Below are 20,780 nucleotides of genomic sequence, written 5' to 3'. Positions count from 1 at the left end.
AGGGGGCAGTATTATAGTAGTTATATTCTTGTACATAGCAGCAGTATTATAGTAGTTATATTCTTGTACATAGGAGCAGTATTATAGTAGTTATATTCTTGTACATAGGAGCAGTATTATAGTAGTTATATTCTTGTACATAGCAGCAGTATTATAGTAGTTATATTCTTGTACATAGAAGCAGTATTATAGTAGTTATGTTCTTGTACATATGGACAGTATTATAGTAGTTATATTCTTGTACATAGGGGCAGTATTATAGTAGTTATATTCTTATACATAGGGGGCAGTATTATAGTAGTTATATTCTTGTACATAGGGGGCAGTATTATAGTAGTTATATTCTTGTACATAGGAGCAGTATTATAGTAGTTATATTCTAGTACATAGTGGCAGTATTATAGTAGTTATATTCTTGTACATAGGAACAGTATTATAGTAGATATATTCTTGTACATAGGGGGCAGTATTATAGTAGTTATATTCTTGTACATAGGGGCAGTATTATAGTAGTTATATTCTTGTACATAGGGGCAGTATTATAGTAGTTATATTCTTGTACATAGGAGCAATATTATAGTAGTTATATTCTTGTACATAGGAGCAGTATTATAGTAGTTATATTCTTGTACATAGGGGGCAGTATTATAGTAGTTATATTCTTGTACATAGGGGGCAGTATTATAGTAGTTATATTCTTCTACATAGCGGCAGTATTATAGTAGTTATATTCTTGTACATAGGAGCAGTATTATAGTAGTTATATTCTTGTACATAGGAGCAGTATTATAGTAGTTATATTCTTGTACATAGGGGGCAGTATTATAGTAGTTATATTCTTGTACATAGCAGCAGTATTATAGTAGTTATATTCTTGTACATAGGAGCAGTATTATAGTAGTTATATTCTTGTACATAGGAGCAGTATTATAGTAGTTATATTCTTGTACATAGCAGCAGTATTATAGTAGTTATATTCTTGTACATAGAAGCAGTATTATAGTAGTTATGTTCTTGTACATATGGACAGTATTATAGTAGTTATATTCTTGTACATAGGGGCAGTATTATAGTAGTTATATTCTTATACATAGGGGGCAGTATTATAGTAGTTATATTCTTGTACATAGAAGCAGTATCATAGTAGTTATATTCTTGTACATATGGACAGTATTATAGTAGTTATATTCTCGTACATAGGGGCAGTATTATAGTAGTTATATTCTTGTACATAGGGGGCAGTATTATAGTAGTTATATTCTTGTACATATGGACAGTATTATAGTAGTTATATTCTTGAACATAGGGGCAGTATTATAGTAGTTATATTCTTATACATAGGGGGCAGTATTATAGTAGTTATATTCTTGTACATAGAAGCAGTATTATAGTAGTTATATCCTTGTATATAGGAGCAGTATTATAGTAGTTATATTCTTGTACATAGAGGCAGTATTATAGTAGTTATATTCTTGTACATAGGGGGCAGTATTATAGTAGTTATATTCTTGTACATATGGACAGTATTATAGTAGTTATATTCTTGTACATAGGGGCAGTATTATAGTAGTTATATTCTTATACATAGGGGGCAGTATTATAGTAGTTATATTCTTGTACATAGAAGCAGTATTATAGTAGTTATATCCTTGTATATAGAAGCAGTATTATAGTAGTTATATTCCTCAACATAGGAGCAGTATTATAGTAATTATATTCTTGTACATAGGGGGCAGTATTGTAGTAGTTACATTCTTGTACATAGGGGGCAGTATTATAGTAGTTATATTCTTGTACATAGGGGCAGTATTATAGTAGTTATATTCTTGTACATAGGGGGCAGTATTATAGTAGTTATATTATTATACATAGGGGCAGTATTATAGTAGTTATATCCTTCTATATAGGAGCAGTATTATAGTAGTTATATTCCTCTACATAGGTAGCAGTATTATAGTAGTTATATTCTTGTACATAGGAGCAGTATTATAGTAGTTATATTCTTGTACATAGGGGGCAGTATTATAGTAGTTATATTCTTATACATAGGGGGCATTATTATAGTAGTTATATTCTTGTACATAGGGGGCAGTATTATAGTAGTGATATTCTTGCACATAAGAGCAGTATTATAGTAGTTATATTCTTGTACATAGGGGGCAGTATTATAGTAGTTATATTGTTGTACATAGGGGCAGTATTATAGTAGTTATATTCTTGCACATAGGAGCAGTATTATAGTAGTTATATTCTTGTACATAGGGGGCAGTATTATAGTAGTCATATTCTTGTACATAGGAGCAGTATTATAGTAGTTATATTCTTGTACATAGGAGCAGTATTATAGTAGTTATATTCTTGTACATAGGAGCAGTATTATAGTAGTTATATTCTAGTACATAGTGGCAGTATTATAGTAGTTATATTCTTGTACATAGGAACAGTATTATAGTAGATATATACTTGTACATAGGGGGCAGTATTATAGTAGTTATATTCTTGTACATAGGGGCAGTATTATAGTAGTTATATTCTTGTACATAGGGGCAGTATTATAGTAGTTATATTCTTGTACATAGGAGCAATATTATAGTAGTTATATTCTTGTACATAGGAGCAGTATTATAGTAGTTATATTCTTGTACATAGGGGACAGTATTATAGTAGTTATATTCTTGTACATAGGGGGCAGTATTATAGTAGTTATATTCTTGTACATAGCGGCAGTATTATAGTAGTTATATTCTTGTCCATAGGAGCAGTATTATAGTAGTTATATTCTTGTACATAGGAGCAGTATTATAGTAGTTATATTCTTGTACATAGGAGCAGTATTATAGTAGTTATATTCTTGTACATAGGAGCAGTATTATAGTAGTTATATTCTTGTACATAGGAGCAGTATTATAGTAGTTATATTCTAGTACATAGTGGCAGTATTATAGTAGTTATATTCTTGTACATAGGAACAGTATTATAGTAGATATATTCTTGTACATAGGGGGCAGTATTATAGTAGTTATATTCTTGTACATAGGGGCAGTAATATAGTAGTTATATTCTTGTACATAGGGGCAGTATTATAGTAGTTATATTCTTGTACATAGGAGCAATATTATAGTAGTTATATTCTTGTACATAGGAGCAGTATTATAGTAGTTATATTCTTGTACATAGGGGGCAGTATTATAGTAGTTATATTCTTGTACATAGGGGCAGTATTATAGTAGTTATATTCTTGTACATAGAAGCAGTATTATAGTAGTTATATTCTTGTACATAGGAGCAGTATTATAGTAGTTATATTCTTGTACATAGGAGCAGTATTATAGTAGTTATATTCTTGTACATAGGGGGCAGTATTATAGTAGTTATATTCTTGTACATAGGAGCAGTATTATAGTAGTTATATTCTTGTACATAGGAGCAGTATTATAGTAGTTATATTCTTGTACATAGGAGCAGTATTATAGTAGTTATATTCTTGTACATAGGGGGCAGTATTATAGTAGTTATATTCTTGTACATAGCAGCAGTATTATAGTAGTTATATTCTTGTACATAGGAGCAGTATTATAGTAGTTATATCCTTGTACATAGGGGGCAGTATTATAGTAGTTATATTATTATACATAGGGGGCAGTATTATAGTAGTTATATCCTTGTATATAGGAGCAGTATTATAGTAGTTATATTCCTCTACATAGGTAGCAGTATTATAGTAGTTATATTCTTGTACATAGGGGCAGTATTATAGTAGTTATATTCTTGTACATATGGACAGTATTATATCAGTTATATTCATGTACATAGTGGGCAGAATTATAGTAGTTATATTCTTGTACATAGGGGCAGTATTATAGTAGTTATATTCTTGTAAATAGGGGCAGTATTATAGTAGTTATATTCTTGTACATAGGGGGCAGTATTATAGTAGTTATATTCTTGTACATAGTGGGCAATATTATAGTAGTTATATTCTTGTACATAGGAGCATTATTATAGTAGTTATATTCTTGTACATAGGGGGCAGTATTATAGTAGTTATATTCTTGTACATAGGAGCAGTATTATAGTAGTTATATTCTAGTACATAGTGGCAGTATTATAGTAGTTATATTCTTGTACATAGGAACAGTATTATAGTAGATATATTCTTGTACATAGGGGGCAGTATTATAGTAGTTATATTCTTGTACATAGGGGCAGTATTATAGTAGTTATATTCTTGTACATAGGGGCAGTATTATAGTAGTTATATTCTTGTACATAGGAGCAATATTATAGTAGTTATATTCTTGTACATAGGAGCAGTATTATAGTAGTTATATTCTTGTACATAGGGGGCAGTATTACAGTAGTTATATTCTTGTACATAGGGGGTAGTATTATAGTAGTTATATTCTTGTACATAGCGGCAGTATTATAGTAGTTATATTCTTGTACATAGGAGTAGTATTATAGTAGTTATATTCTTGTACATAGGAGCAGTATTATAGTAGTTATATTCTTGTACATAGGGGGCAGTATTATAGTAGTTATATTCTTGTACATAGCAGCAGTATTATAGTAGTTATATTCTTGTACATAGGAGCAGTATTATAGTAGTTATATTCTTGTACATAGGAGCAGTATTATAGTAGTTATATTCTTGTACATAGCAGCAGTATTATAGTAGTTATATTCTTGTACATAGAAGCAGTATTATAGTAGTTATGTTCTTGTACATATGGACAGTATTATAGTAGTTATATTCTTGTACATAGGGGCAGTATTATAGTAGTTATATTCTTATACATAGGGGGCAGTATTATAGTAGTTATATTCTTGTACATAGAAGCAGTATCATAGTAGTTATATTCTTGTACATATGGACAGTATTATAGTAGTTATATTCTCGTACATAGGGGCAGTATTATAGTAGTTATATTCTTGTACATAGGGGGCAGTATTATAGTAGTTATATTCTTGTACATATGGACAGTATTATAGTAGTTATATTCTTGAACATAGGGGCAGTATTATAGTAGTTATATTCTTATACATAGGGGGCAGTATTATAGTAGTTATATTCTTGTACATAGAAGCAGTATTATAGTAGTTATATCCTTGTATATAGGAGCAGTATTATAGTAGTTATATTCTTGTACATAGAGGCAGTATTATAGTAGTTATATTCTTGTACATAGGGGGCAGTATTATAGTAGTTATATTCTTGTACATATGGACAGTATTATAGTAGTTATATTCTTGTACATAGGGGCAGTATTATAGTAGTTATATTCTTATACATAGGGGGCAGTATTATAGTAGTTATATTCTTGTACATAGAAGCAGTATTATAGTAGTTATATCCTTGCATATAGAAGCAGTATTATAGTAGTTATATTCCTCAACATAGGAGCAGTATTATAGTAATTATATTCTTGTACATAGGGGGCAGTATTGTAGTAGTTACATTCTTGTACATAGGGGGCAGTATTATAGTAGTTATATTCTTGTACATAGGGGCAGTATTATAGTAGTTATATTCTTGTACATAGGGGGCAGTATTATAGTAGTTATATTATTATACATAGGGGCAGTATTATAGTAGTTATATCCTTCTATATAGGAGCAGTATTATAGTAGTTATATTCCTCTACATAGGTAGCAGTATTATAGTAGTTATATTCTTGTACATAGGAGCAGTATTATAGTAGTTATATTCTTGTACATAGGGGGCAGTATTATAGTAGTTATATTCTTATACATAGGGGGCAGTATTATAGTAGTTATATTCTTGTACATAGGGGGCAGTATTATAGTAGTGATATTCTTGCACATAAGAGCAGTATTATAGTAGTTATATTCTTGTACATAGGGGGCAGTATTATAGTAGTTATATTGTTGTACATAGGGGCAGTATTATAGTAGTTATATTCTTGCACATAGGAGCAGTATTATAGTAGTTATATTCTTGTACATAGGGGGCAGTATTATAGTAGTCATATTCTTGTACATAGGAGCAGTATTATAGTAGTTATATTCTTGTACATAGGAGCAGTATTATAGTAGTTATATTCTTGTACATAGGAGCAGTATTATAGTAGTTATATTCTAGTACATAGTGGCAGTATTATAGTAGTTATATTCTTGTACATAGGAACAGTATTATAGTAGATATATTCTTGTACATAGGGGGCAGTATTATAGTAGTTATATTCTTGTACATAGGGGCAGTATTATAGTAGTTATATTCTTGTACATAGGGGCAGTATTATAGTAGTTATATTCTTGTACATAGGAGCAATATTATAGTAGTTATATTCTTGTACATAGGAGCAGTATTATAGTAGTTATATTCTTGTACATAGGGGGCAGTATTATAGTAGTTATATTCTTGTACATAGGGGGCAGTATTATAGTAGTTATATTCTTGTACATAGCGGCAGTATTATAGTAGTTATATTCTTGTACATAGGAGCAGTATTATAGTAGTTATATTCTTGTACATAGGAGCAGTATTATAGTAGTTATATTCTTGTACATAGGGGGCAGTATTATAGTAGTTATATTCTTGTACATAGCAGCAGTATTATAGTAGTTATATTCTTGTACATAGGAGCAGTATTATAGTAGTTATATTCTTGTACATAGGAGCAGTATTATAGTAGTTATATTCTTGTACATAGGAGCAGTATTATAGTAGTTATATTCTTGTACATAGAAGCAGTATTATAGTAGTTATATTCTTGTACATATGGATAGTATTATAGTAGTTATATTCTTGTACATAGGGGCAGTATTATAGTAGTTATATTCTTATACATAGGGGGCAGTATTATAGTAGTTATATTCTTGTACATAGAAGCAGTATCATAGTAGTTATATTCTTGTACATATGGACAGTATTATAGTAGTTATATTCTCGTACATAGGGGCAGTATTATAGTAGTTATATTCTTGTACATATGGACAGTATTATAGTAGTTATATTCTTGAACATAGGGGCAGTATTATAGTAGTTATATTCTTATACATAGGGGGCAGTATTATAGTAGTTATATTCTTGTACATAGAAGCAGTATTATAGTAGTTATATCCTTGTATATAGGAGCAGTATTATAGTAGTTATATTCTTGAACATAGAGGCAGTATTATAGTAGTTATATTCTTGTACATAGGGGGCAGTATTATAGTAGTTATATTCTTGTACATATGGACAGTATTATAGTAGTTATATTCTTGTACATAGGGGCAGTATTATAGTAGTTATATTCTTATACATAGGGGGCAGTATTATAGTAGTTATATTCTTGTACATAGAAGCAGTATTATAGTAGTTATATCCTTGTATATAGAAGCAGTATTATAGTAGTTATATTCCTCAACATAGGAGCAGTATTATAGTAATTATATTCTTGTACATAGGGGGCAGTATTGTAGTAGTTACATTCTTGTACATAGGGGGCAGTATTATAGTAGTTATATTCTTGTACATAGGGGCAGTATTATAGTAGTTATATTCTTGTACATAGGGGGCAGTATTATAGTAGTTATATTATTATACATAGGGGGCAGTATTATAGTAGTTATATCCTTGTATATAGGAGCAGTATTATAGTAGTTATATTCCTCTACATAGGTAGCAGTATTATAGTAGTTATATTCTTGTACATAGGAGCAGTATTATAGTAGTTATATTCTTGTACATAGGGGGCAGTATTATAGTAGTTATATTCTTATACATAGGGGGCAGTATTATAGTAGTTATATTCTTGTACATAGGGGGCAGTATTATAGTAGTTATATTCTTGCACATAAGAGCAGTATTATAGTAGTTATATTCTTGTACATAGGGGGCAGTATTATAGTAGTTATATTCTTGTACATAGGGGCAGTATTATAGTAGTTATATTCTTGCACATAGGAGCAGTATTATAGTAGTTATATTCTTGTACATAGGGGGCAGTATTATAGTAGTCATATTCTTGTACATAGGAGCAGTATTATAGTAGTTATATTCTTGTACATAGGAGCAGTATTATAGTAGTTATATTCTTGTACATAGGAGCAGTATTATAGTAGTTATATTCTAGTACATAGTGGCAGTATTATAGTAGTTATATTCTTGTACATAGGAACAGTATTATAGTAGATATATTCTTGTACATAGGGGGCAGTATTATAGTAGTTATATTCTTGTACATAGGGGCAGTATTATAGTAGTTATATTCTTGTTCATAGGGGCAGTATTATAGTAGTTATATTCTTGTACATAGGAGCAATATTATAGTAGTTCTATTCTTGTACATAGGAGCAGTATTATAGTAGTTATATTCTTGTACATAGGGGGCAGTATTATAGTAGTTATATTCTTGTACATAGGGGGCAGTATTATAGTAGTTATATTCTTGTACATAGCGGCAGTATTATAGCAGTTATATTCTTGTACATAGGAGCAGTATTATAGTAGTTATATTCTTGTACATAGGAGCAGTATTATAGTAGTTATATTCTTGTACATAGGGGGCAGTATTATAGTAGTTATATTCTTGTACATAGCAGCAGTATTATAGTAGTTATATTCTTGTACATAGGAGCAGTATTATAGTAGTTATATTCTTGTACATAGGAGCAGTATTATAGTAGTTATATTCTTGTACATAGGAGCAGTATTATAGTAGTTATATTCTTGTACATAGAAGCAGTATTATAGTAGTTATATTCTTGTACATATGGACAGTATTATAGTAGTTATATTCTTGTACATAGGGGCAGTATTATAGTAGTTATATTCTTATACATAGGGGGCAGTATTATAGTAGTTATATTCTTGTACATAGAAGCAGTATCATAGTAGTTATATTCTTGTACATATGGACAGTATTATAGTAGTTATATTCTCGTACATAGGGGCAGTATTATAGTAGTTATATTCTTGTACATATGGACAGTATTATAGTAGTTATATTCTTGAACATAGGGGCAGTATTATAGTAGTTATATTCTTATACATAGGGGGCAGTATTATAGTAGTTATATTCTTGTACATAGAAGCAGTATTATAGTAGTTATATCCTTGTATATAGGAGCAGTATTATAGTAGTTATATTCTTGTACATAGAGGCAGTATTATAGTAGTTATATTCTTGTACATAGGGGGCAGTATTATAGTAGTTATATTCTTGTACATATGGACAGTATTATAGTAGTTATATTCTTGTACATAGGGGCAGTATTATAGTAGTTATATTCTTATACATAGGGGGCAGTATTATAGTAGTTATATTCTTGTACATAGAAGCAGTATTATAGTAGTTATATCCTTGTATATAGAAGCAGTATTATAGTAGTTATATTCCTCAACATAGGAGCAGTATTATATTAATTATATTCTTGTACATAGGGGGCAGTATTGTAGTAGTTACATTCTTGTACATAGGGGGCAGTATTATAGTAGTTATATTCTTGTACATAGGGGCAGTATTATAGTAGTTATATTCTTGTACATAGGGGGCAGTATTATAGTAGTTATATTATTATACATAGGGGGCAGTATTATAGTAGTTATATCCTTGTATATAGGAGCAGTATTATAGTAGTTATATTCCTCTACATAGGTAGCAGTATTATAGTAGTTATATTCTTGTACATAGGGGCAGTATTATAGTAGTTATATTCTTGTACATATGGACAGTATTATAGCAGTTATATTCTTGTACATAGTGGGCAGAATTATAGTAGTTATATTCTTGTACATAGGGGCAGTATTATAGTAGTTATATTCTTGTAAATAGGGGCAGTATTATAGTAGTTATATTCTTGTACATAGGGGGCAGTATTATAGTAGTTATATTCTTGTACATAGTGGGCAATATTATAGTAGTTATATTCTTGTACATAGGAGCATTATTATAGTAGTTATATTCTTGTACATAGGGGGCAGTATTATAGTAGTTATATTCTTGTACATAGGAGCAGTATTATAGTAGTTATATTCTAGTACATAGTGGCACTATTATAGTAGTTATATTCTTGTACATAGGAACAGTATTATAGTAGATATATTCTTGTACATAGGGGGCAGTATTATAGTAGTTATATTCTTGTACATAGGGGCAGTATTATAGTAGTTATATTCTTGTACATAGGGGCAGTATTATAGTAGTTATATTCTTGTACATAGGAGCAATATTATAGTAGTTATATTCTTGTACATAGGAGCAGTATTATAGTAGTTATATTCTTGTACATAGGGGGCAGTATTATAGTAGTTATATTCTTGTACATAGGGGGCAGTATTATAGTAGTTATATTCTTGTACATAGCGGCAGTATTATAGTAGTTATATTCTTGTACATAGGAGCAGTATTATAGTAGTTATATTCTTGTACATAGGGGGCAGTATTATAGTAGTTATATTCTTGTACATAGCAGCAGTATTATAGTAGTTATATTCTTGTACATAGGAGCAGTATTATAGTAGTTATATTCTTGTACATAGGAGCAGTATTATAGTAGTTATATTCTTGTACATAGGAGCAGTATTATAGTAGTTATATTCTTGTACATAGGAGCAGTATTATAGTAGTTATATTCTTGTACATAGAAGCAGTATTATAGTAGTTATATTCTTGTACATATGGACAGTATTATAGTAGTTATATTCTTGTACATAGGGGCAGTATTATAGTAGTTATATTCTTATACATAGGGGGCAGTATTATAGTAGTTATATTCTTGTACATAGAAGCAGTATCATAGTAGTTATATTCTTGTACATATGGACAGTATTATAGTAGTTATATTCTCGTACATAGGGGCAGTATTATAGTAGTTATATTCTTGTACATAGGGGGCAGTATTATAGTAGTTATAGTCTTGTACATATGGACAGTATTATAGTAGTTATATTCTTGAACATAGGGGCAGTATTATAGTAGTTATATTCTTATACATAGGGGGCAGTATTATAGTAGTTATATTCTTGTACATAGAAGCAGTATTATAGTAGTTATATCCTTGTATATAGGAGTAGTATTATAGTAGTTATATTCTTGTGCATAGAGGCAGTATTATAGTAGTTATATTCTTGTACATAGGGGGCAGTATTATAGTAGTTATATTCTTGTACATATGGACAGTATTATAGTAGTTATATTCTTGTACATAGGGGCAGTATTATAGTAGTTATATTCTTATACATAGGGGGCAGTATTATAGTAGTTATATTCTTGTACATAGAAGCAGTATTATAGTAGTTATATCCTTGTATATAGAAGCAGTATTATAGTAGTTATATTCCTCAACATAGGAGCAGTATTATAGTAATTATATTCTTGTACATAGGGGGCAGTATTGTAGTAGTTACATTCTTGTACATAGGGGGCAGTATTATAGTAGTTATATTCTAGTACATAGGGGCAGTATTATAGTAGTTATATTCTTGTACATAGGGGCAGTATTATAGTAGTTATATTATTATACATAGGGGGCAGTATTATAGTAGTTATATCCTTGTATATAGGAGCAGTATTATAGTAGTTATATTCCTCTACATAGGTAGCAGTATTATAGTAGTTATATTCTTGTACATAGGGGCAGTATTATAGTAGTTATATTCTTGTACATAGGGGCAGTATTATAGTAGTTATATTCTTGTAAATAGGGGCAGTATTATAGTAGTTATATTCTTGTACATAGGGGGCAGTATTATAGTAGTTATATTCTTGTACATAGTGGGCAATATTATAGTAGTTATATTCTTGTACATAGGAGCATTATTATAGTAGTTATATTCTTGTACATAGGGGGCAGTATTATAGTAGTTATATTCTTGTACATAGGGAGCAGTATTATAGTAGTTATATTCTTGTATATAAGGAGCAGTATTTTAGTAGTTATATTCTTGTTCATAGGAGCAGTACTATAGTAGTTATATTCTTGTAAATAGGAGCATTATTATAGTAGTTATATTCTTGTACATAGGGGGCAGTATTATAGTAGTTATATTATTGTACATAGGGGGCAGTATTATAGTAGTTATGTTCTTGTACATAAGGGGCAGCATTATAGTAGTTATATTCTTGTACATAGGGGGCAGTATTATAGTAGTTATATTCTTGTACATAGGAGCAGTATTATAGTAGTTATATTCCTGTACATAGGAGCAGTATTATAGTAGTTATATTCTTGTACATAGGGAGCAGTATTATAGTAGTTATATTCCTGTACATAGGAGCAGTATTATAGTAGTTATATTCTTGTACATAGGAGCAGTATTATAGTAGCTATATTCTTGTACATAGGGGGCAGTATTATAGTTTTTATATTCTTGTACATAGGAGCAGTATTATAGTAGTTATATTCCTGTACATAGGAGCAGTATTATAGTAGTTATATTCTTGTACATAGGGGCAGTATTATAGTAGTTATATTCTTGTACATAGGGGGCAGTATTATAGTAGTTATATTCTTGTACATAGTTGCAGTATTATAGTAGTTATATTCTTATACATAGGAGCAGTATTATAGTAGTTATATTCCTGTACATAGGAGCAGTATTATAGTAGTTATATTCTTGTACATAGGGGCAGTATTATAGTAGTTATATTCTTGTACATAGGGAGCAGTATTATAGTAGTTATATTCCTGTACATAGGAGCAGTATTATAGTAGTTATATTCTTGTACATAGGAGCAGTATTATAGTAGTTATATTCTTATACATAGGAGCAGTATTATAGTATTTATATTCTTGTATATAGGGGCAGTATTATAGAATTTCTATTCTTGTACATAGGGAGCAGTATTATAGTAGTTATATTCCTGTACATAGGAGCAGTATTATAGTAGTTATATTCTTGTACATAGGAGCAGTATTATAGTAGTTATATTCTTATACATAGGAGCAGTATTATAGTATTTATATTCTTGTATATAGGGGCAGTATTATAGAATTTCTATTCTTGTACATAGGGAGCAGTATTATAGTAGTTATATTCCTGTACATAGGAGCAGTATTATAGTAGTTATATTCTTGTACATAGGAGCAGTATTATAGTAGTTATATTCTTGTACATAGGGGGCAGTATTATAGTAGTTATATTCTTGTACATAGGGGCAGTATTATAGTAGTTATATTCTTGTACATAGTTGCAGTATTATAGTAGTTATATTCTTATACATCGGGGGCAGTATTATAGTAGTTATATTCTTGTACATAGGGAGCAGTATTATAGTAGTTATATTCTTGTACATAGGGGGCAGTATTATAGTATTTATATTCTTGTACATAGGAGCAGTATTATAGTAGTTATATTCTTGTACATAGGGGCAGTATTATAGTATTTATATTCTTGTACATAGGAGCAGTATTATAGTAGTTATATTCCTGTACATAGGAGCAGTATTATAGTAGTTATATTCCTGTACATAGTAGCAGTATTATAGTAGTTATATTCCTGTACATAAGGGCAGTATTATAGAAGGTATATTTTTGTACATAGGGAGCAGTATTATAGTAGGCATATTTTTGTACATAGGGGGCAGTATTATTGTAGTTATATTCTTGTATATAGGGGCAGTATTAAAGTAGTTATATTCTTGTACATAGGAGCAGTATTATAGTAGTTATATTCTTGTACATAGGGGCAGTATTATAGTAGTTATATTCTTGTACATGTGGGCAGTATTATAGTAGTTTTATTCTTGTACATAGGAGCAGAATTATAGTAGTTATATTCTTGTACACGGTGGACAGTATTATAGTAGTTTTATTCTTGTACATAGGAGCAGTATTATAGTAGTTATATTCTTGTACATAGGGGCAGTATTATAGTATTTATATTCTTGTACATGGGGGAAGTATTATAGTAGTTATATTCCTGTACATAGGAGCAGTATTATAGTAGTTATATTTTTGTACATAGGGGCAGTATTATTGTAGTTATATTCTTGTACATATGGACAGTATTATAGTAGTTATATTCTTGTACATAGGGGCAGTATTATAGTAGTTATATTCTTATACATAGGGGGCAGTATTATAGTAGTTATATTCTTGTACATAGAAGCAGTATTATAGTAGTTATATCCTTGTATATAGAAGCAGTATTATAGTAGTTATATTCCTCAACATAGGAGCAGTATTATAGTAATTATATTCTTGTACATAGGAGCAGTATTATAGTAGTTATATTCTTGTACATAGGGGCAGTATTATAGTAGTTATATTCTTGTACATAGGGAGCAGTATTATAGTAGTTATATTCTTGTACATAGGAGCAGTATTAAAGTAGTTATATTCTTGTACATAGGGGGCAGTATTATAGTAGTTATATTCTTGTACATAGGAGCAGTATTATAGTAGTTATATTCTTGTACATAGGGGCAGTATTATAGTAGTTATATTCTTGCACATAGGGAGCAGTATTATAGTAGTTATATTCTTGTACATAGGGGCAGTATTATAGTAGTTATATTCTTGTACATAGGGGCAGTATTATAGTAGTTTTATTCTTGTACATAGGAGCAGTATTATAGTAGTTATATTCTTGTACATAGGAGCAGTATTATAGTAGTTATATTCTTGTACATGTGGGCAATATTATAGTAGTTTTATTCTTGTACATAGGAGCAGTATTATAGTAGTTATATTCTTGTACATAGGGGCAGTATTATAGTATTTATATTCTTGTACTTGGGGGAAGTATTATAGTAGTTATATTCCTGTACATAGGAGCAGTATTATAGTAGGTATATTTTTGCACATAGGGAGCAGTATTATAGTAGTTATATTTTTGTACATAGGGAGCAGTATTATAGTAGTTATATTTTTGTACATAGGGAGCAGTATTATAGTAGTTATATTTTTGTACATAGGGAGCAGTATTATAGTAGTTATATTTTTGTACATAGGGAGCAGTATTATAGTAGTTATATTTTTGTACATAGGGAGCAGTGTTTCAGTGTTAGTTGCATTGTAATATATTGAATTAGATAGTTGTAGATGTGATTCTATAAATCATTAATTAGGTATATTGAGTATTAATTAATTCTTACTCAGCTTTGGCACCACCAATTGCTACGTTGAACATTAGGTTTTGCTTGTCAATACCAGTGGAGAATCCCTTTAAGTTTGGATTAAATTTCTTCAAAATGTCTGAAAGGAAAAAAAATAGGAAATAATCAAAAATGATTCTAATTAAGTGTCTGAACCTTAAATACCGGGAGAACGATACTCTGAGTCTTATTATTCAATCTTAATGCTTAACTATCAGTAATTGAAGTTACAAGCATTGTGCAAGAGAATGCCAAGAGTGTGTAAAGCAGTCATCAAAGCAAAAGGTGGCTACTTTGAAGAACCTAGAATATAAGACATATTTTCAGTTGTTTCACACTTTTTTGTTAAGTATATAATTCCACATGTGTTAATTCATAGTTTTGATGCCTTCAGTGTGAATGTACAATTTTCAAAGTCATGAAAATACAGAAAAATCTTTAAATGAGAAGGTGTGTCCAAACTTTTGGTCTGTACTGTAGATATATCATATATTAGCAATCAGTCAGATTTCCTCTTACATTTATTTACTTCAACTAGAAAAAAATGGAAGCTTGATCTTGATTTGCTGCCATTAGGCCTATTGTTCCTGGGTCCGGAAAAAAACATATTTACAGGAAGTGTTATCATGGGCACATAGTCAAAAAAGCTACTGTATTTATTTACATGGAGCATGGCTATGTATCATCTCCCGAGATCTTGTATTAAATACAATAAGCATCTATGTAACATGCACATGAAAGCTCTTACTTGGTAACGTTGTGTAGGTTTCCAGAGTCCCGTCTCCTCCAATGCTGAAATTAGAAATAAATCGATGTATAAATCACATATAACCCTGAAGATATTGTTTATGAGCCACAATCTACTACATCGTGTTTCATAAAAAAAACACATTATTGTTACTAAAACCATCAATATAAAAACATTATTTTTTATTTTTTTTATTTATCCTAACTTAACCCTAAACCTAGGCTTATCCCGAACAATACTCCTAAACTTAATCTTTGCACTAACCCTAACCCTAGTCATAAACCTTGTCCTAATCTTAACCCTTTTTCCAACCCTTGTCCTAACTAACTCTTTTCCTAACACTAACCCTAGTCATAAACCTTGTCCTAATCTTAACCCTTTTTCCAACCCTTGTCCTAACTAACTCTTTTCCTAACCCTAACCCTAGTCATAAACCTTGTCCTAATCTTAACCCTTTTTCCAACCCTAGTCCTAACTAACTCTCTTCCTAACCCTAACCCTAGTCATAAACCTTGTCCTAATCTTAACCCTTTTTCCAACCCTAGTCTTAACTAACTCTCTTCCTAACCCTAACCCTAGTCATAAACCTTGTCCTAATCTTAACCCTTTTTTCCAACCCTTGTCCTAACTAACTCTTTTCCTAACCCTAACCCTAGTCATAAACCTTGTCCTAATCTTAACCCTTTTTCCAACCCTTGTCCTAACTAACTCTTTTCCTAACCCTAACCCTAGTCATAAACCTTGTCCTAATCTTAACCCTTTTTCCAATCCTAGTCCTAACTAACTCTCTTCCTAACCCTAACCCTAGTCATAAACCTTGTCCTAATCTTAACCCTTTTTCCAACCCTAGTCCTAACTAACTCTCTTCCTAACCCTAACCCTAGTCATAAACCTTGTCCTAATCTTAACCCTTTTTTCCAACCCTTGTCCTAACTAACTCTTTTCCTAACCCTAACCCTAGTCATAAACCTTGTCCTAATCTTAACCCTTTTTCCAACCCTTGTCCTAACTAACTCTTTTCCTAACCCTAACCCTAGTCATAAACCTTGTCTTAACTAACTCTTTTCCTAACCCTAACCCTAGTCATAAACCTTGTCCTAATCTTAACCCTTTTTCCAACACTTATCCTAATCTTAACCCTTTTTCCAACCCTTGTCCTAACTAACTCTTTTCCTAACCCTAACCCTAGTCCCAGCTGTAGCACTTGCCCTAGTTAGCGATAGAAAAGGTATGTAAAAACAAAACGTTTATTATAATGTTAATGTTTAGAGGAGGCGGGGAGTTATGGGAGAGCAGAATGCAGCATTTCTTATCTCAGTTGCTGCCTCTGCAGAGTGCAGCCGTGGATATGTGTTTGTCATCAGCTAGTAGGCTCTGCATAGGCAGCAACTGAGATAAAAATGCTCACTTCTTCATACTGATAGCATTGTTATCTCGGTCAATGGTTATGAAGAGTGCCCCTGCTGATGACAAACTCATCTCGACTCTTTCACTCTGCATAGGCAGCAACTGAGCTGTGTAACTGACCCTGGCTGCTTTAATAATCTAGTTTGTCAGCTATTGGGTGGATACAAACAGTGCCCCACAAAAAAAAAAAAGCAGTGTCAGTTTGGACAGGTGGCGAAACTTTGCGCCCCCATAGAATTTGCTGCACCGGTTTAACCCCCCCCCTGTGGCTCCTCACTGTTACCAGATTTTTCTGTACTGTAATCACTTTTTTGGTCTGCAGAACTGGAATCTATCATTATATGGTCACCGTATGGCGGTAATATTGGTGTTGGTCTCTCTTTATATTCAGTAGCAGACAGTACAATATAATATGGGTTTAGTTATAGCTGCAAAATACGGTCCTCACCTCCATGAAATTCCTCTCCACTCTGTCATAAGGTTTATCAGGGAAGTTGACTTGGCACCAAAAGCGGCCTAAAAACAAGTATAATATATATATATACATATACTTAAATGGATTGTACAAATGGAAAATAACTTTTTATACCAGTTTTAATTATAATATTAAAAACACTTATGTAGCCATCTATTTAAATAAAAAAGAATTGATACTCCCTGAGCGGACTGGCGCTGCCCCTCTATACTCCTCAGTGTGCCCCCTATCCCCATTACAGTCCAATACCAAAATGACTGACTTACGGTCAATGAATCGCCCAAAGCTGCCACCACCTTGATGTCTCCCGGCCGGAGCTGATGGGCTGTAAAACAATAAAAAAAAAGATATATATATATATACAGATACATGATATGATATAATGCACTGATAGATAAAATAAATAAAATAAAGATTAAAAAGTCCTTCATATAAAATATGGGTCTCATAATAAAAGCAATAATGCAAAATACATTACATTAAAAAAAAAACAAATAAAATTCAGTTTTCATCTTTATGCAACACCGTCTTCTCACCTGACTTGGGAATACTACTGGACACCGATGTGAAGCCGCGACAATCCAAATCACTGCCAAAGTTCTGTGAGGGACATAGAATATATTAGTAACACTGGAAAGATAGTGTAATAATCATCACAATAGCAATAAATATCAAATGCATTAAATTGTCTTTATAGCTGGACACTCACAGGTAAAGGCGGTAAATAAATGACTGCCCCGCACAGACAGACGAACTAGGCAGGTGTCTAGGGCAGCCCAATTTAGGGAGATTGCATCATTAAGAACATGTATTGGACACAGAAGACGCACAGAAACAATATATCTCCCTGCATGTTCTCTCTTAACCTCCTGATCTTATTTGGATTATTTTACAGTTAAAACGGAGAAGTATACAAAGAAATCTTCTCCGTGTCTCATGATCTCCGCCATGTCCCCCTCCTCCTCACTATCCCGTGTGTGATTGTGAGATGGCCAATAAAATGCCTAATATTACAGTTAAAACTGATAAATGTATAAAGAAACCTTCTGTGTGTCCCCGGAGGTCCGCCATGTCTCCCTCCTCACTGTCTGATATGTGACTGTGTAATGGCTGGCTGCAGCAGGACCCTCTCCCCATTAGAAAAAGAGGTCAGTAAGACCCACCCTAGGATTCTTATGGGACCAATTGTTTTGGGATTATGCTGAAATGATGCAGAACTATATAAAGTGAGCGGGGGGGACTATATCATTGTCGTTTAATCTACTCTTTCATTTCCAGGTTTATTGTTCCTTTAAAGAGCATCACGAGTAGACAAATTCAGTATGCAGATCCATACACCGTAACCCCAAACTAAGTGGGTGCGGGGCAGATAGTACGATGGAATCCCCCTTTAAATATACACAAAGCAAATCCCGACCAATCACGATGCAGTAAGATAAGGCAGGCGGTGTGGGCAGCATTACATTAGGAAGCGCCGGTGTGGGCACTGGGGTGGGGTACACGTAGTCGCTGTTCTGCTGGGTCCTCAGGAATTGCTGGGTCTGAAAAAGGAAGGAAACATCGTTATTGAACATAGACTCGGGCTACTGTTCCAATGGTTTAATACAAGGATGGACGACGATCATGGAGCTTCACTAGTGCATGGCCGGAGAAAGGAGACAAGGTCCTGACAGCGGCCCAATAAAGACAACCACCCTAATATGTGGGATTATATGACCACAGGACGGGCGAAGACTGGACCAGCCCTGGACCAGGACTAGACATCTACACTTTTATTTTAAATGATGGGCAAATGTCCTGCACATCGGTGGCATCCGGGTCCTGAGATCCCACCAAATGCTCAAAATCCTCTTGGGATAAAAAAAGAAGCAGGTTATCAAGCAGAATCCTCTGCCTCTGCCTCTGCTTGTGCCTCTGCCTCTGCCTCTGCCTCTACTTGTGCCTCTGCCTCTACTTGTGCCTCTGCCTCTGCTTCTGTCTCTGCCTCTGCTTGTGCCTCTGCTTCTGCCTCTGCCTCTGCTTGTGCTCGCTCACAGGATGGCGCTCAATAGAAAGTCTGAGCGCGCACCTAGAGTGGAGAATGGGTTATAGACTTTCTACTGAGCTGTACCACGCTTAACCAGCTGCCCGATACAGGGCTTTCTGAGGGATCGGTGGGGATCTCAGGACCCGGACACCCAAAGATCTGCAGCAAATGTCAGGTAGTCACTAACATTTCTAAAAAAAAGTGATATGTCTTGTCCTAGCCCGGGGCCGATGCAGTCTTTGCTCACCCCTTTATGTCATAATTGACCTGACACATTTTTTAGCCACATGACAGCTTGTTTTTTTTTTACAGGATAAGTCCATTAATGTACTGAAAAGCAGGAGAAAAATTCCCAGTGCCATGAAATGGTTTTTGGGTTTTGTTTTTTTAACGTTCATTTCGATAAAAAAAATGTCTTGGCAGCATGATTCTCTAGGTCAGTACGATTCCAGGGATACCAAACTTTTACAGTTTTCAATTTGTTTGTTATTTTTTTTATTTAACTAGTGAAAAACTTGTGAACTTTGTAAGAAAAAAAATCAGTTTTTTTGTCATCACTTTCTGAGATTCAAAACTTTTTTTTATTTTTCAGTTTGATGGTCCTGTGGGAGGGTCTGTTTTCTGGGTGACGGGCTGTGGTTTTCACCGGTCCAATGTTGGGGACATATAATAGTTTGATTGCTTTTCTATTGCATTATTTCGTGGGAAGTGCGACGATCGAAAAATGCTAATTCAGACGTTACAGATGTTTTTTCTTTACCCTGCAAATTGAATAATTTAATATTTTGTTTCGGCAGACTTATGGATTTGGTGATAGTAATATATATATATATATATATATATATATATATTTTATTTATTTTTTTTGATTGCTTTATTTTGTATTGGGGAAAAAGGAGGCGATTTAAAGTTTCATGTTTCTATTTTAATAGGTTGAAAAACTTTTTTTTTTAACTTCCTTTTTAAACTTTTTTTTTTTTTTTTAGTCCCCCTAGAAGGACTTAAACCTGTGATACTGCTGAGCTTATTGAAAGTAGATTATGGCCACAGGGGCTTTCTATAGGCTCTGAACTGCTT

At 32.4% G+C, this 20,780-nt stretch overlaps 1 protein-coding gene across 1 annotated transcript in view; it reads right to left on the bottom strand.

Annotated features, from left to right (window-relative positions):
- PLB1 (phospholipase B1) overlaps positions 1-20,780 on the bottom strand; it is a 147,350-nt gene that overhangs the window by 37,135 nt on the left and 89,435 nt on the right. Inside the window, exons 43-48 of the mRNA XM_073671780.1 lie at positions 19,141-19,218; positions 18,214-18,277; positions 17,944-18,002; positions 17,651-17,718; positions 15,796-15,839; positions 15,048-15,147 (exon numbers count right to left, since the gene is read on the bottom strand). Coding sequence (XP_073527881.1) covers positions 15,048-15,147; positions 15,796-15,839; positions 17,651-17,718; positions 17,944-18,002; positions 18,214-18,277; positions 19,141-19,218 — 413 coding nt within the window. The remainder of the gene's footprint in view (positions 1-15,047; positions 15,148-15,795; positions 15,840-17,650; positions 17,719-17,943; positions 18,003-18,213; positions 18,278-19,140; positions 19,219-20,780) is intronic.

This window comes from Phyllobates terribilis, unplaced genomic scaffold (genome assembly GCF_046119375.1).
Source record: "Phyllobates terribilis strain yellow unplaced genomic scaffold, ASM4611937v1 Scaffold_3__8_contigs__length_932513732, whole genome shotgun sequence".
In the NCBI taxonomy this organism is placed as follows: domain Eukaryota; kingdom Metazoa; phylum Chordata; class Amphibia; order Anura; family Dendrobatidae; genus Phyllobates; species Phyllobates terribilis.
Note: the sequence above shows the minus strand (reverse complement) of the source record. Positions and strands in the feature narration are given on the sequence as shown.